Genomic DNA, 18,220 nt, shown 5'->3' with positions numbered 1-18,220 from the left:
CATCCCCACACAGGGCAGGGGCGACCAAAGGACCGACAGAGGCAACAAGTCCATCGATAGCAATGAGGAAAAGAAGGACACTCAAGACAGAACCCTGTGGGATGCCTGTCTCCTGCGTCTGTGGAGAACTAAAAACAGTACCAACCCGAACCCTGAATGACCGATGGAACAGGAAGTGGCAGATAAAAATCGGGAGTGGGCCCCGAAGACCCCACTGATGAAGGGTAAGAAAGATGTGATGGCGCCATGCCATGTCATAGGCCTTGCAAAGATCAAAAAATACTGCAATCAAATGGCGGCGCTGGGAAAAAGCCTGCTGAACTGTGGATTCCAAGCAAAGTAAATGATCAATTGGAGACTGTCCCTCTCGGAAGGCACACTGATAAGGGGACAATAGATCCCGAGATTCGAGGACCCAATTGAGCTGACGGGCTACCATCCATTCAAGTAACTTGCAAACAACATTTTTCAGATTAATTGGCCAATAGCTGTCAGCAAATATAGGGGGTTCTTACCAGGCTTAAGGACAGGAACCACAATGCTACCCCTCCACTGAGAAGGAAGTCACCCTGGAGCCATATACGGTTAAACACCCGAAGAAGATGTTGCCGTTGTGGAGCACTGAGATGTTGAAGCAGTTGGTTATGAATGGAGTCTGGGCCAGGGGCCGTATCATGAGAAGAAGATAGAGCAGAAAGAAATTCCCATTCAGTAAAAGGTTCGTTTTAAGATTCTGACTCACAAGGGGTAAAACATAAAATGGAAGCTTCAGCCCGCTGTTTCTGGTGAAGGAAAGCAGCCGGATAGAAGGCTGATGCTGATGCCACTGCAAAATGGGTCACAAGATGTTCTGCAAGAACTAATGGGTCTGTACAAAAACCATCTGGGAGGTGAAGGCCTGGGAGGGTGGACTGCCGATGGCTACCTTGGAGGGAAGAAACAAATCGTTCGCAACATATCCGCTTGCTCTGTTTGATTAAATAACAGGCTTTAGTGCAAAGGCGTTTAAAGTTAGTAAAGCTGGCTACGGATGGGCGCCTCTTAAGGTGTTGCAAAGCTCGACAGCGATCACGGATGGCAATGGCCATACTCCAGATGAGCGCGGGACAGTAAGGCTAGCAGCGCGAACAATCGCATTGGATACGACCACCAAAGATAAAGATGCAGTACCTGAAATTACACAGGTCCAACAGGATGCCAACAAGATATGACAACCAACAGGCAAACAGGCATGGTAATGCCAAGTGAGGTGTCCCAATACCACCAAATTCAATAATAAAATATCTCATTTCCAGAAAACAGTGAGAACGCATGCAGGACATAATGTCAGATACTGTTTACACTGACTGGGAGCTGGCAGGGGGAGAGAGAGAGAGAGAGAGAGAGAGAGAGAGAGAGAGAGAGAGAGAGAGAGAGAGAGAGAGAGAGGGGGGGGGGAGGGGGGCAAGTAATGTAGAGCACCCCACCCCCCACCATGTTGACAAGTACAGTGGCAGTGTACATAAATACTCCATGACATGCACAATTCTGTGTGTTGTGTTACTCTCTGATTTTCAACTAGTTTAGTATTCCACGCTTCGTGCGCTAGGGACTTTTACATACCTACACGTGCGAATATTAATGTAATGTAATATGTATAAATAAATCATTAACTCTCTAAAGTTAGCGACACAAACATTTCAAAATAATGTTAGAGGAGCTAGAAGGAAATACTAAGAAAAACAAACATGAAATTACTACAAAACTTTTGGCAGATATTTAAAAAGAAATAGGATAGTTTAACAGGAATATGGTACAAGGAAGTGTCTATCTTTTAAAGTTAGCATAAAATGGTGATTATTTGTTCTAAGATATATGACTCTGAACTCGTCACACGCAACCGTCTGCTATACGCCCAATTATATTTTTGTACTTACACACTAAAACTCTGAATTTTATTATTTACGTCTCCAATAAAAGCCTCAGAAAATGTCATTATCCACGAATACAACACGTAACACATCCAAACTCTTCAATGATGAAGTCTGCAAACCTACTACCTGTGCACAACTTAAATGCTCTGACAATGCATCTGTGGTGTCACCGCCAGACCCCACACTTGTTAGGTGGTAGCCTTTAAATCAGCCGCGGTCCGTTAGTATATGTCGGACCCGCGTATCGCCACTATCAGTGATTGCAGACCGAGCGCCGCCACACGGCAAGTCTAGAGAGACTTCCTAGCACTCGTCCCAGTTGTACTGCTGACTTTACTAGCGATGGTTCACTGACTTCTACGCTCTCATTTGCCGAGACGATAGTTAGCATAGCCTTCAGCTACGTTATTTGCTACAACCTAGCAATGCGCCATTATCAATATTATTGATATTGTGCAGCATGTACCGTCCAAAGCGATGTTAATCATTAATGGATTAAAGTTAAGTATTCCACCAGCTACATCCGTTTTTCTGAAGTCTAATTTCCTTGTCCTGTTCCAGACCTCACTCTAGCCTGCATGAGCTAAAACATGTGCATTTCAGCCTCCTTTAGTGGCATAGTGTTGGCTCTCCTGCCAACCACAACAGCATCTATATTGCCATATGCCAACACATGTCTGCACTGGTTTGGAGGTCGATAAGAACTAGTGGTGATGTGGGAGAGTAAGTAAACAAAATAAATATACACTGTTTAACAAAAAGTGAATCACCCCTAAGGGAAGGAGGAAATGGAACTTCACAGGCTGAGAGGTAAGCAATTTTATTTCAGTACTTACAGAATTGAATCATATTTAAAAAGAACCTGGCAGTATAAGCCCACTTATCAGTATGAACTTGTACCTCCCACCCTCTCCCCCTTAGTCCTTGATATTGTGCATACAGAGAATGGAATGGAGTTGAAGTCCACATCGCTCTCACACGTTATGTCAGCGACACACCTGGGGATCTTGCTGGCCACGGGAGTATGTCAACAGCATAGAAACAGTTCACAGAGACATGTGCTGTGTGCAGAGAAACATTTTCCTGTTGAAAATTGCTACCACAGCACTGCTCCATGAGAAGTAAAGCACAAGGCTGCAGGATGTCTGCGACATATCATTGTGCTGTTTGAGTTCCCTCTATGGCTACAAGCATAACCTGAAGACATACCCTATGGGCACCCTCACCTTGATTCCAGGGGTAATACCACTATGTCTCTCGAAACCACTGGAAGAATGGGACCGCTTTCGAGATAGTCACTATACTCACCGACATTCATCTGGCAAAGTGCAAAACTGCAATTCATCACCGAACACAATGCGACACCATTTATTAACAGTCCAAATTTCCCAGTTACAGCACTACTTCAAATGCAGTCACTTGTAGTGTTGTGTTAACAGCAGCCTACACAAGACTGCTGCTAGTCTCCAACCAATTGTGCGGTATGACACACAACGTTGTAGGGAGTACACTACTTGCTCTCAGATGGCAAGCAGAGATGTTAAGGGGTTATGATGTGCTTGGTGCACAGTATAGTGATCCTACATTTTGATGGTCAAGTATGCTCAACTGGATCCTTGACAAGGAGCATACCTCAAGCTACCACACAGTTCAAAAGTATGCCACTATTACATCCCAATAACTCGCAAATCTAGATACATCAAGATTCAACCTGCCTACCAAATGGAGACCTACAATGAGGTCCTTTTCGAACTTTGTCATATCATCTCACACGAGTATGTGGCATTTCCGTGTCCTTCATAGTAATTTCTCAACATCGGACACTCTTCACACCCCTTATATACCCTACTGGGCCTAACAACAACACTAAACCCAAATAACACTAATGCACTCTAGTGGTTGTTCTATCAATCACAGATAATTGTAACCATAATCACTCACCTACTGACAGTGTGCATGTATATGAAGTTACATTGACATCCAACCTGGGCGTCCCTCCTAAGAATCACCGGGCAATTTTTCTCTGCTGTTTCGGCAGATATTTGCAAATTCATTTTTGCAATGTGTAGCTGGAGACAGTCGAAACAAACACTGCTCATGACATTTTCCATGCAATGCCCAGTGTTGACAGAAAGCATCAGTTTGTTTTTGTCACAAACAAAATGTTTAAGGAGGAATGTGTGTTATTTGATACAGCAGTTCCAAATTAGTCTAGTGCAATATTAGTTTCATTGATATGTATTAACAGAGACAGAGACAGAAGAATAACCAATGCACCAGCAGTGACTGAGCAGTGCTGCTGCATGGTCGTAGCAGTCAGTGCTGGCCAGGGTGATGCTGTCACTGTTAAGATACTGGTTATTCTTCTTGTTTTACTGTCGTCGTTAATACATACCAATAAAATAAATATCACACCAGATTAATATGCAACCACTTTATCAAATAGGAATGTAAAATTCCACTTTAAAAATACCCATTTGTAATGGGAAAAACCCCTGCTTTCTGTCGACACTTGACATGTCAAAAGTAGGCTGAACAGTATTTGTTTAGCCTGACGCCACCTAGACACCGCAAAAACCAGATTGCAAATATCTGTGAAAGAGCAGAGAAAATGCGTCTGACAACTCTTAGAACAAATACACAGCATGCGTGTGGGCACGTGAAACAGATAAATAGAACCAATAAAATGCAAAGAAGGCGAACTTTTAACCTCATCAACATACAAATATTCTTGTCAATAAAATTAAGAATACTTATATGTTCCTCAAAACTGAAAGAAAATTAATCTTAGCTGCCTAAATAAAAAAAAGTGACACAAAGGAGTTTGGAGAATTCTCCCCAATAAAACTGTACTGTCTTCAGAGAGGTTGTACCAGTCACCAGTAGAATGAAGAAAATCATCTGATTTCTTTCATATCATGCAGCTGCCATAAAAAAGGACCTTTCGACAACTACAGATGAGAAATCTAAGATGACTATGAGACAATGGATCCAGAATGACCAACAACATCCATTAGTGTATGAACTCAAGATAGGTGCAGATAATTAAGAGCTACAGAGAAAAAAGAAAGTTAACAACCTTGCTAAAAACACACAAATTTTCCACATAAATGACTCACAGAAGGCTATAGGGGTTTCAGACAAATTAGAGAAATTGCTATAGGATCAAACAGAAAGATACTGGGCAGATGTTATCAGAAACACACGGTTATGTTACAGTAAACAAAATACAGTGGCAACTAAGAAAAACTCGGCGCACTGACATGCTTTCAGGTTAGTTGCACATATACCATCAACACCGGTTATGTGCCTACTCACAATAAGCAGACTGAAGTGCACTAACTCCCAGGTGCAATTGTACATGGTCGACTAATAGCAAGTTTATTAGTCTTAATGTTGGTCTGCCTTGGCCAATTTATCTTTCTACTTATACATCCAAGCATATTGTAAAGTCTTATTCCTAATACTTCTCCACGGTTTAGGAACAATTCACTGACAACCCTGCTGATGCTATGCTAACCTTGTCATTGCTAAATGACAGTGCAATTAAAACTAGATTTTTTGCTACACTTGCAGTACCAATTCCCCAGCGCTTCATCTACAAACATTTTGAACAGGGTGGAATCCAAACTGACTTGCCTCAATTCTTCTGTTACCAGAAATTAAAAAGATAGCTTTTTTTTTTACATCACTATTACAGCATAAGTTAAAAATCAATCTTCTGCAAACCTTGAACATACTCCTCCTCATACATTTCACAGAATACCTTGTGGAACCATGTCACACTTTCAGCACATCAACTAAAATCAAACTGTGCAATCCTGTCTCTAATAACATTTTCCTACAAGGTTATGTGTTCTAACAACTATCAATACAGCAACATCTAGCTCCCATACCATGCCCTTTCCATAGCAAGCAGACAAGGAAGTGTGCCGACTCCCCACACCTTAGCATTAGGTAGTATAGGGAAGGCAGCATGCCCCACATTACAAGTAGCACTAATGCTTGATACTCAACTTGGTGCATTTCGTTATAGGAATGTGTATTTTGTGTGCTTTTTTGTGGGTTTGCTGACCGTGTTGTGCGAGGAACTTTGAATAGTTGCAGTGTGCTGTTATAAAATGGTGATAGGATCCTGTTTATTCAAATTTAAAAGAGAAAAGAGAAGAAATAGCCCACTTGTTAGTTCCAGTGTACTGATTCAGTTATAGAGAAAGTAAAGGCAAATACATTTCAGAAATCCAAAAAGGGGATTTTTAAAATCACAGAACAGTTACTCCAAACTACAAAGATATGACCCAAAACTGATTACTATAAGGATCATGTTTCTACATCTACATGATTACTCCGCAATTCACATTTAAGTACTTGGCAGAGGGTTCATCGAACCACAATCATACTATCTCCCTACCATTCCACTCACGAACACCGCGCAGGAAAAACGAACACCTAAACCTTTCTGCTCGAGCTCTGATTTCTCTTATTTTATTTTTATGATCATTCCTACCTATGTAGGTTGGGCTCAACAAAATATTTTCGCATCCGGAAGAGAAAATTGGTGACTGAAATTTCGTAAATAGACCTCACCGCGACTAAAAACGTCTTTGCTTTAATGACTTCCATCCCAACTCGCATATTATATCTGCCACACTCTCTCCCCTATTACGTGATAATACAAAATGAGTTGCCCTTTTTTGCACGCTTCCGATGTCCTCTGTCAATCCCATCTGGTAAGGACCCCACATTGCGCACCAATATTCTAACAGAGGACGAACGAGTGTAGTGTAAGCTGTCTCTTTAGTGGACTTGGTGCATCTTCTAAGTGTCCTGCCAATGAAACGCAACCTTTGGCTCGCCTTCCCCACAATATTATCTATGTGGCCTTTCCAACTGAAGTTGTTCGTAATTTTAACACCCAGGTACTTAGTTGAATTGACAGCCTTGAGAATTGTACTATTTATGGAGTAATCGAATTCCAACAGATTTCTTTTGGAATTCATGTGGATCACCTAACACTTTTCGTTATTTAGCGTCTCAACTGCCACCTGTCACACCATACAGCAATCTTTTCTAAATCGCTTTGCAACTTATACTGGTCTTCGGATGACCTTACTAGACGGTAAATTACAGCATCATCTGCGAACAACCTAAGAGAACTGGTCAGATTGTCACCCACGTCATTTATATAGATCAGGAACAGCAGAGGTCCCAGGACGCTTCCCTGGGGAACACCCGATATCATTTCCGTTTTACTCAATGATTTGCCGACTATTACTACGAACTGCGACCTTCCTGGCAGGAAATCACAAATCCAGTCGCACAACTGAGACGATACCCCATAGGCCCGCAGCTTGATTAGAAGTCGCTTGTGAGGAACGGTGTCAAAAGCTTTCCGGAAATCTAGAAATACGGAATAAACTTGAGATCCCCTGCCTGTCGATAGCGGCCATTACTTCGTGCAAATAAAGGAACTTTCTACAAAAAAAGGATATGTTTAGCATCAGCAGTAAACAAGCAGAAATTCCAAGACAAAAAGATTGTCTCTAAAAGCCCAAGTTATACCCTGATTATTTCCCTGTTTACTGTAACATCTGTTTATAACATAACAAAAAATAAAATTCCCAGAGAAACACTCGCAGAAGAGAAGTTGCAGCCCAGAATATTGTAAACCAGAAAAGTTGTAATGTAACCCATTGCTTCTTCAGTCGAGGAAAATCTACAGAATGAATCAATGCCAGACGCAACAGTAGCTTCAGTAAAAAGAACAATGAAATGCAAGAAACTGAAACTTGTGTAATTACATAATAAACTGAGGTCAGTGAATGACAAAATAAATCCACTGCAAAAGCAACTCTTAGATTAAAAGCATACGATTACTCAAATGAGACCCGCTTCTACCTATACAACTCTAAACAAGGTAATAAGCATAACTGACACCATGAGAAAGAAAGGGTAGGCTAACTGATAAATAGCAAAGAATTCAATATGATCACGTGTTTCTTTTTGACATTCTACTTTTAGAAAATAAGTCACCCAAATAATAAAGACATTGTTTCCTGCATGGATTATATACACTTGTTTGGAAACAACTCCTAAATTTACTAGATGGTCTCAAATAGACACATGAAATTAACAGTTAATACACATACTGTGGAAGCAATCAGGAATTATTACAAGAGGAAAATAAATGCATAGTTATGCTGATTTTTCAAGAAAATACGTTCCAACAAGACCTGCAGTTCAGTTATGCTTGGCTGAAAATCTTATTCCATTAATGCAGAGAAACACACTTCAGACGATTGTAAGAGTAAACTTTCAAATCACGCTCTTCCATTCCGTAACTGGATTCAACTTTCGCAGTATATGTAAGTTGCAACACAGCTTCTGGTGACGACGTGTCACAGACACTGATTCAAGTGATTATCCAGCTTGGGCTATCCAGAACAAGAATTATTTCATTCACTTCTGATGACAGTCAACTGAATAAATAGGTCTGGTGATGTCTACAAAATGGTGGCATAAAAAACAGAAAGAAACATTAGCTCTGCATTGTTCAGTAACTCAGTGGCCAATGCAATGGCACAATCTTCTTGAGGGGAAAATATGTTATAAGATTAGATGGTAGCAAGTCAACAAAATCTGAACTGATTATGCATCACACAAAGTCCTCAAGAAATGTCAAAGTATGGCTGGAACTAATCTAAACAAGTCGGCAATTTACATTCTCTGAGGTATGGTAACTAAACCCACAGTTTTTCATTTTATTATGAAATGATCCTGTTCGTGTATCATGTTCACCTGTTTCGACTCCAGCAATAAGCACGCCTTTTATGTAGTGCTCCCAAAACCGGATTTCGTAAACCAATTTCCCAATACTGCCCTCTGGGTGGTCATGAAAACACTTCAAAGCTGATTCTGGAAATCTGTATCTAATTTGCTGGTTTTCCAATTCTGCAATCGAATCTCACTCCCATGTAAATGCAACTGGATTTGAAACATGCTTGCATTGTCAAGTTATGTCTTGTTTTCAGAATATTTGGTTAATATGGATTTATTGTGCAGTGAAGGAGAAGCAGAAATATTGGATCGAGCATGAAACTGCCTACCTCTAAACATTTAATTTAAAAGAAATAACAACTGTGTTGACTGGATCAGAAGCTGGATAAGCTGTTTTCCATACGCCATATTTAACTGGGCTGAAAATCTGCATCAGACCTTAACATGTAAACAAGACAGTGAAAAATGGTTTCCAAAATTCAGTTTCACCTTTTGGGAGATGTGTCTCATGTAAACGTAGTGAAGGTGCACTTCCTTGGGTCACAAGCGGAGCAACTAACAACGCACGGTGGAACCGGTCAACTAGGGGAATCGGCACACTTTCTCCTCTACTCGCTACGGCCTTACGTTTGACATTTATCCCGTAAGCCAACATAGCATCCCACTTTATTAATAATATGATTTCTGTTTTCTTTCCCCCAATATTCTACACTCCTGGAAATGGAAAAAAGAACACATTGACACCGGTGCGTCAGACCCACCATACTTGCTCCGGACACTGCGAGAGGGCTGTACAAGCAATGATCACACGCACGGCACAGCGGACACACCAGGAACCGCGGTGTTGGCCGTCGAATGGCGCTAGCTGCGCAGCATTTGTGCACCGCCGCCGTCAGTGTCAGCCAGTTTGCTGTGGCATACGCAGCTCCATCGCAGTCTTTAACACTGGTAGCATGCCACGACAGCGTGGACGTGAACCGTATGTGCAATTGACGGACTTTGAGCGAGGGCGTATAGTGGGCATGCGGGAGGCCGGGTGGATGTACCACCGAATTGCTCAACACGTGGGGCGTGAGAGTCTCCACAGTACATCGATGTTGTCGCCAGTGGTCGGTGGATAGTGCACGTGCCCGTCGACCTGGGACCGGACCGCAGCGAGACACAGATGCACGCCAAGACCGTAGGATCCTACACAGTGCCGTAGGGGACCGCACCGCCACTTCCCAGCAAATTAGGGACACTGTTGCTCCTGGGGTATCGGCGAGGACCATTCGCAACCGTCTCCATGAAGCTGGGCTACGGTCCCGGACACCATTAGGCCGTCTTCCGCTCTCGCCCCAACATCGTGCAGCCCACCTCCAGTGGTGTCGCGACAGGCGTGAATGGAGGGACGAATGGAGACGTGTCGTCTTCAGCGATGAGAGTCGCTTCTGCCTTGGTGCCAATGATGGTCGTATGCGTGTTTGGCACCGTGCAGGTGAGCGCCACAATCAGGACTGCATACGACCGAGGCACACAGGGCCAACACCCGGCATCATGGTGTGGGGAGCCATCTCCTACACTGGCCGTACACCTCTGGTGATCGTCGAGGGGACACTGAATAGTGCATGGTACATCCAAACCGTCATCGAACCCATCGTTCTACCATTCCTAGACCGGCAAGGGAACTTGCTGTTCCAACAGGACAATGCATGTCCACATGTATCCCGTGCCACCCAACGTGCTCTAGAAGGTGTAAGTCAACTACCCTGGCCAGCAAGATCTCCGGATCTGTCCCCCATTGAGCATGTTTGGGACTGGATGAAGCGTCGTCTCACGCGGTCTGCACGTCCAGCACGAACGCTGGTCCAACTGAGGCACCAGGTGGAAATGGCATGGCAAGCCGTTCCACAGGACTACATCCAGCATCTCTACGATCGTCTCCATGCGAGAATAGCAGCCTGCATTGCTGCGAAAGGTGGATATACACTGTACTAGTGCCGACATTGTGCATGCTCTGTTGCTTGTGTCTATGTGCCTGTGGTTCTGTCAGTGTGATCATGTGATGTATCTGACCCCAGGAATGTGTCAATAAAGTTTCTCCTTCCTGGGACAATGAATTCACGGTGTTCTTATTTCAATTTCCAGGAGTGTATTACCTTATCCCCCCCCTCCAATCAAGCAGTTTACAAATATTTTTGGTAGGATCTGAAATAATTTACATGATGCAGATTTTATTAGTTCAATGTTCAAGTTGCCAGGTTCAGAGGATTTCCCACTTTCTCTCAGTCTGTAATGCCACTAACTTGCTAAGAGTTTATCGTTCCATATTTCTCCACAATATGGGTTTCTAGACCTGCTGTTTCCATAAGTTTTATTGCAATAAGTAAGGAATTTCTAGTAGTATGTTTTCCACTAAGCATTATCTATTAAAATAATTCCAACTTTATCTTTAGTCTCAGTCAAGCATTATAAAACATCTGAAGGTTCATTTAGTCTTATTTCGCAAACATGGGTATATTTCTTCACAAGTATTTGCCAGGGCCAGTTCTTTCATTCAGCGAGAAATTTTGCATGTTCTCTAGTCCACCCATCCAACCAATTTCATTACTGAGACTTAAGTATATTCATCCTTCCTCACCCCTGTAGGTTTTCCATTCTTCATTCCAGTATTGTGCCTTTTGTTGTTTCACAGTTAACTATAGTCATTCCCAGTCTTGCTTGTATCCATATTAATGACTTAGCCTCTTAACTATTTGGCGAGTTGTTACCTTTACTCCTCAAACTAACAATTCAGATATACTAAAAAGATCAGAAATTAGTCCTAACTTCTGCAAGTAATGACAATGTGGGCATTTCCTAAATCTGTATATTATAGCCAAAGAAAAAAATTAACTTACCAATATTTCTTTGCCCCTGGTTACAAAATTCACCAGTCTTCTTCAGTTTAACAAGTTTCTTTAAATACAATCTCTTGGTTGTTTTGGTAATTGGCCCTGGAATACAGTTTCTCTCTTTCAGTTCTGCCCGCAGAGATTCTGTATCATAATCCAGGTTCAGTTTGAGTGAAGACAATGTTGATGATGAGGACAGTGAATCTACAGTAAGAAACAGAAAAACAAAGTGGTCATCACATTAATTTATTTGAAACGGGGAAAAAGAAAGAAACAGGTGCCTTAACACCTGAGGGAAATTAAAAATGAACGTCATCTACAGCTTTGCTCTAGGAATCAAATTTGCATTGACATGGGGTAATAAAGGCAACGATCTGAAGCAGTTAGGTGAAGATGAAATAAGAACCATAAACTTAGCACGAACATGCAAACCCTTACAACCACACTTTACATTCTGGAAAGTCATCTGCTGTTTTGAGGATCCCGTTCTCTTGTTACATTGTTAACATGCCAGAACTGGATTGACAACCTCAAATTGTACAATAAAATGAATTTCTGAAGGGACAGATTATGGGTTTGCGGGAGACTATGGAGCCTTCCTTAGAATTACCCAACATGTTACTTGTTGAGTGTCATGCTTCTTAGTACGGTGTCAACCAGAATGTAGGAAACATATACCTATCCTTTTTTTTCCCCCCTAAGGTAAGTCTTTCCGCTCCCGGGATTGGAATGACTCCTTACCCTCTCCCTTAAAACCCACATCCTTTCGTCTTTCCCTCTCCTTCCCTCTTTCCTCTGAAGAAGCAACCATTGGTTGCGAAAGCTAGAAATTGTGTGTGTGTGTTTGTGTGTTATTTTATTGTGCCTGTCTACCGGCACTTTCGCGCTTGGTAAGTCTTGGAATCTTTGTTTTTAATATATTTTTCCCATGTGGAAGTTTCTTTCTATTTTATAAACATCATAGTGACTTAGACAATGATTTATGACACTATGATTAGTGGAGCCAGAACATAAAATGACTGTACACGTCTGGTATTCAATCGAATATAAATGGTCATCCAGCATATTTCAATCAGACATCTTCCATTTTCACATTGTCCAACAAGCTCTCCAAGATTTTCATTTCCCTGACCAGATCTATCCACAGGCCCCCAAAATCAGCCTGCATTACTAGCAACATTCCTTAAACAATTGCAGCATCAGGCAAAAGTAACATAATAGCATCTCTCCACGTTAATATATACATATCAATGACCATCTCTGCACGTAAATTCATGTATGTATAGTACTAAGAGGAGGGTATACAAGATACTGAAATCAGTATCCAAGAGACTACCATTCTAATGATCAATGTTTAAGCAGGCACTGCTGCATTCTACCACATTAAGTGGATTTTCTATTCTACCATCAATGGACAACTCAAAGCACCCAATATTAAAATGCTGTAAACCAAGCTAAGCTAGTGAGCCTCTTAGTAATAACATTGTTCTTTTTCAACCAGTTTTTGTATTTCAAGCCGAAGTTGTAGACCTAAAAAGCTTGCAGTTTGTTATAAAAGCAATCAGTTTTTGAAAGCAGTTAGAAATACAGACTGTGCATTATTCAACATCTTCACAGGCTTATCTTGATGGAGGTAGAGTTTCACTCATTTGTTCACAACATTCTTGCTAATTTTTCAACAACTACTAAGAATTTGATATCCCCCCACTTCATAATGTGGTACAAACATTTTCACCCATGAGAGGACACACTTCAGAACCATCACTGCATTAAACACATAAAAACTCCATTGTATCACGTTTATGAAATTATTAAATTTTCACTACATGATTGCCTGAGGTACGGTAATTGATTCCACCAGCATTTTTGGTATGCAAATACTATCAAGTTGTTTTGAAGCACCTTATTGCATGTCTTACACTATAACGGAACAGCCAATGTGCCAAATATCTTATATCACCTAAGCACTTGAAAATCACTTTAAAATGGCTGTGTACCTCATACTGGCACCTAGTGAAAATTTCATCTCAAAAATACAATTGACAACAGTGTCAACCATCCATCCACTGTGAAAGTAGTTCTATCACCTTCAAGTGGCTTGAATCAAATTGACCGAAAGTCTGAAAACTGCATGTATACTTTCTGGAGAATTACATATAGCACAGATGTAAAAGCTTTGTCAATGCATACATTATGTCTAAACCAGCAGGTAAACAGTTTAGGGTGGATCAGCTATCACAGCCATTCATTCCAACTGTCATTTTGATAATTAAACACTTAGCTGTGAGAGCACAAATGAAGATTGGTCTGAGAAAACATCTGCAATCATTATAGCCAGTGACTCAACCATGGACCACAGATCTTGCTTATGTACAGTAGCTTGCATGCCTCAACAACTAAGATAATAATTATACTGAATTCACAAAGAAGGGGTATCTGCAGATACGACAGATTGACCAGTGGTTCCTGAAGGCGGTCAAGCAGCCCTTTTGTTTTCAGCCCTTTCAGTAATTGCAATGGCAACAGTCTGGGTGACTGACTAATCTGACCTTTTGCTATTAACCAGCATGACCTTGCTATGCTCGTACTGTGAATGGCTGAAAGTACGGGAAACTATGCCCATATTGTGTTTTTGTTCCCTGGAAGCCAGCACCTCTAGTGTGTGGCTTAATGATGATAGTATCCTCTTGGGAAAAATATTCTGGATATAAAACAGTTCCCCATTCAGATCTCTGGGTGGGAACTACTCAGGAGGACATCAGGAAAAGTAAGACTGGCATACTTCATGTTGAAGTGTAAAATGTTAGGCCCCTTAATCAGGTAGGTAGATTACGGAGTAAAAAAAAATTGAAGCGGCTGAAATTAGATAAAATGGAACGTAGTGGAATGTTGTTGTAAGAACAACAGGACTCCTGGCCAAGTTTTTGCAACACAAATTCAGAAAAGAAATTGTAGAAGTGGGTCTAATACATAATAAAATAGTAATGCAGGCAAGCTGCTATGAACAGGAGTGCATCATGGAGGAGTGAGATGTTCGAATACAGTATTACTAGTGTCCTGCTTGACACAGTCAAGTCGTTTAAACTTCTGGGTGTAATGTTACGAAGTGCTACAAGGTGGAACAAGCATGTGAGAACTGTGGTAGGGAAGTCAAATGGCTGACTGGTTTATTGAGAGAATTTTGGGAAAGAGTGGTTCAGCTGTAAAAGAGACTGCATATGGGACACTGGTGCGACCTATTCTTGAATACTACTCAAGTGTCTGGGATCCGTACCAGGTCAGATTGAAGGAAGACATCAAAGCAATTCAGAGGCGGACTGCTAGTTTTGGCACCAGTAGGTCCGAACTACAATTAACTGTTACGTAGATGCTTTGGGAGCTCAAATGGGAATCACTGGAAGGGAGGTGACATTCTTTTTGAAAAACACTATTGAGAAAATTTAGAGAACCGGCATTTGAAGCCAATTGCCCAATGATTCTACTGCTATCAACATATATTGATGTAAGAACCACAAATATAAGATACAAGAGATTAGGGCTCATATGGAGGCATATAGGCAGTCATTTTTCCCTAACTATTTGCAAGTGGAACAGGAAAGGAAATGGCAAATAGTGGTACAGGGTACCCTCCGCCATGCAGTGTATGGCAGCTTGCGGAGTATCCATTTAGATGAAGAACAGCAATTCTAATGTGCAAGGTCTGCTCAAAAAATTGTGGAACATTTGTAACTTTGCATCTGTGATTAATGTGTAACTGCTGAAAGTTTTATTGTTTTATGTCTTTTAGTTATTGTTCAGTGCTGTATTGAGTAGAATGTTGTGTGTCACAGTCTGCAAATTTCAAGATGGCAGAGTTCGAGGAGCAGCACGTCTACGTTAAATTTTGTGAGAAACTTGAGAAAACCTCTGCAGAGATACACTAAATGATGCAGGAAGCCTTCGATGACGAGTGCTTAAGCAGTACTTAGTGTTACAAATGGTTCACACAGTTTAAAAATGGCTGGACAGAAGTTGAAGTTGACCCTCTTTCAGGATGCTCTCTGACATACACCAACAATGCTCATGTCAGTAATGCCAATGAAACTGTGCATCCCAATTGCACAAATAAGAATGAGATGTGTCTTATGAGAATCATAACGGGTGACAGTTACGATGTTGAGACCGAGGTTCAATCTTTACAATGGACTGGGGAAGATTCTCCAAGACCAAAAAACACTCATCAGGTCAGGTCAAATGTCAAAGCAATGACAACAAACTTGGGACAACAATACAGAAAGAGAAGTGGGTGAAGATGAAACAAGAGATACAATACTGTGAGGAGGATTTTACAGAGCACCCAAAACACCTGGAGTAGATGACATTAAATCTTTTCTATCAAGATATGAGACAAGTGAACACCCTCATACTTCAGAAAGAATGTAATACTTCCAGTTCCAAAGATTGCAGGTGCTGACAGGTGTCAATACAACTGAACTATCAGCTAAGTCACTTTTGCAAAAATTGACGTGAATTATTTAAAGAAGAATGGAGAAAGTGGTAGAGGCCAGTCGTCGTGAACATCAGTTTGGGTTCTACAGAAATGTAGTAACACGTACAGCAATACAGACCCTATGACTTATTTTGAAAGATAGGCAAACCTACATTTATATATTTGTAGAGAAAGCTTTTGACAATGTCCATTGGACTACTCTCTTTGAAATTTTGAAGTCAGCAAGGATAAAGTACAGGAATTGAAAGGTTATTCATATCTTGTACGGAAACGAGATGCTCATTGTAAAGTGTGTTAGGACGTGAAAGTAATGCAGTAGTTGGGAAGGGAGTGAAGACAGGGTTTTAGCCTATCCCTGACATTATTCAGTCCATACACTGAGTGAGTTTTGAAATGGAATTAAAGTTCAGGAAAAAGAAAAAAAAAATTTTTGCTGCAGTTTGGAAGTGACATTTTAATTCTATCAGGGATGGCTAAGGACTTCTAAGAGCAGTTGAATGCAATGGGCAGTGCCTTGAAAAAGACAATAGTCAAAGAAAATTGATTGCTGCTGAGGGAATAAGATTAGGAAATGAGACACAAAGTAGTAGAAAATTTTTGTCAGTTTCACGTTCCATGGATTATTCGTATGATTAATCAGACGTGGAATGAATCATTTTAAATATACATTTGTAAATACGGTTACACACTGGCCATTTACAAGGGTGGCTTTTAAATACAGAGGTGAACTGATAATGCACACTGACCACCTTTTACAGATAAAAACAGAAATAATTCTACGGAATTGGCATTATTGAGAAGATACATTTTTAGCCTGTTTTCAACTTTAATTTTACTAATACATTTGTTTGCATAGCCATCTTCCACAGCAGCTGTTAATGAATAGGAAAACACTGTGGCAGTGCAGAATGAAACAAAGCTAAGAAAATCAGTTGTAAATAGTGCAGGGCAGGAAATACTGCAGGCTGCCAAAAACTGCGAAGTGCAGATGTGAAATAAAGACTGTCGACACCAACCACTGCTGGCAGGAAGGGAAGGAGCAGATTATGTGAAGAAACACCATTGCAATCAGCTCAAGATGGATAACCTGTAGCAACAGAATTAATTTTGCTGTCTATAAAACCTTTTACATCACTAGGTACGTGATAAAAACTGCACCCTTTTTTGTGCTAAAGACAACCTTAATGTGGAGCAATGCATGGCAACAGGTAGACTTCACAATTCTAGATCTCCAGAAAGCATTTGATACAGCGTCCCACTGCAGACTCAATGGAGGTACTTGCATATGAAATAGGTTCCCAGGTATGTGAGTGACTCTAAGACGTCAAAAATAATAGGATCAAGTATATTGTCCTTGATGCCAAGTGCGCATCAGAGACAAGGGTATCGCCAGAAGTGCTCGAGGAAATGTGACAGGATTACTTTCAACCTCGGTATAATAAATGATCTGGCAGACAGGGTAGGCAGCAATCTGCGGTTGTTTGCTGATGATGCTGTGGTGTACAGAAAGGTGTCCAAGTTGAGTGACTATAGGAGGATGCAAAATGACTTGGACAAAATTTCTCATTGGTGTAACGAATGGCAGCTAGCTTTAAAAAGTAGAAACATGTAAGTTAATGCAGATGAGTAAGGAAAACAAACCCATAATGTTCAGATACAGTATTAGTAGTGACACAGTCACATTATTTAAATATATGGGCATAAAGTTGCAAAGCTATATGAAATGGTACAGGCATGTGAGGACTGTGGTAGGGATGGCAATAGTTGACTATGATTTAGTGGGAGAATTTTTCGAAAGTGTGGTTCATCTGTAAATAAGAGCAATTATAGGATGCTATTGTGACACAGTCTTGAGTGCTGCTAGAGTTTTTGATATCCATACCAGATTGGAATAAAAGAAGACATAGAAGCAACTCAGAGGCATGCTGTTAGATTCGTCACCAATAGGTTCAAACAAGACAAGTGTTATGGAGATGTTTGGGAACTCAAAAGGGAATCTTTGGAGGGAAGGTGACACACTCTTCAAGGAACACTATTGAGAAAATTTAGAAAACCAGCACATGAAGCTCACTGCAGAATGTCTACTGCAGCCATCATACATTTTGTGCAACCATCATGAAGATAAACTACAAATAACTAGGGTTCATATGGCGGCTCTTTCCCCTCCC

At 41.0% G+C, this 18,220-nt stretch overlaps 1 protein-coding gene across 1 annotated transcript in view; it reads right to left on the bottom strand.

Moving 5' to 3' along the window:
• Positions 1-18,220, bottom strand: part of LOC126272793 (uncharacterized) — a 102,942-nt gene that overhangs the window by 10,937 nt on the left and 73,785 nt on the right. Inside the window, exon 6 of the mRNA XM_049975943.1 lies at positions 11,570-11,767. Coding sequence (XP_049831900.1) covers positions 11,570-11,767 — 198 coding nt within the window. The remainder of the gene's footprint in view (positions 1-11,569; positions 11,768-18,220) is intronic.

The sequence above is a fragment of the Schistocerca gregaria genome, chromosome 5 (assembly GCF_023897955.1).
Source record: "Schistocerca gregaria isolate iqSchGreg1 chromosome 5, iqSchGreg1.2, whole genome shotgun sequence".
NCBI lineage: Eukaryota > Metazoa > Arthropoda > Insecta > Orthoptera > Acrididae > Schistocerca > Schistocerca gregaria.
The sequence above is the reverse complement of the archived record's forward strand: the minus strand, read 5'-3'. Positions and strand labels throughout refer to the sequence as shown.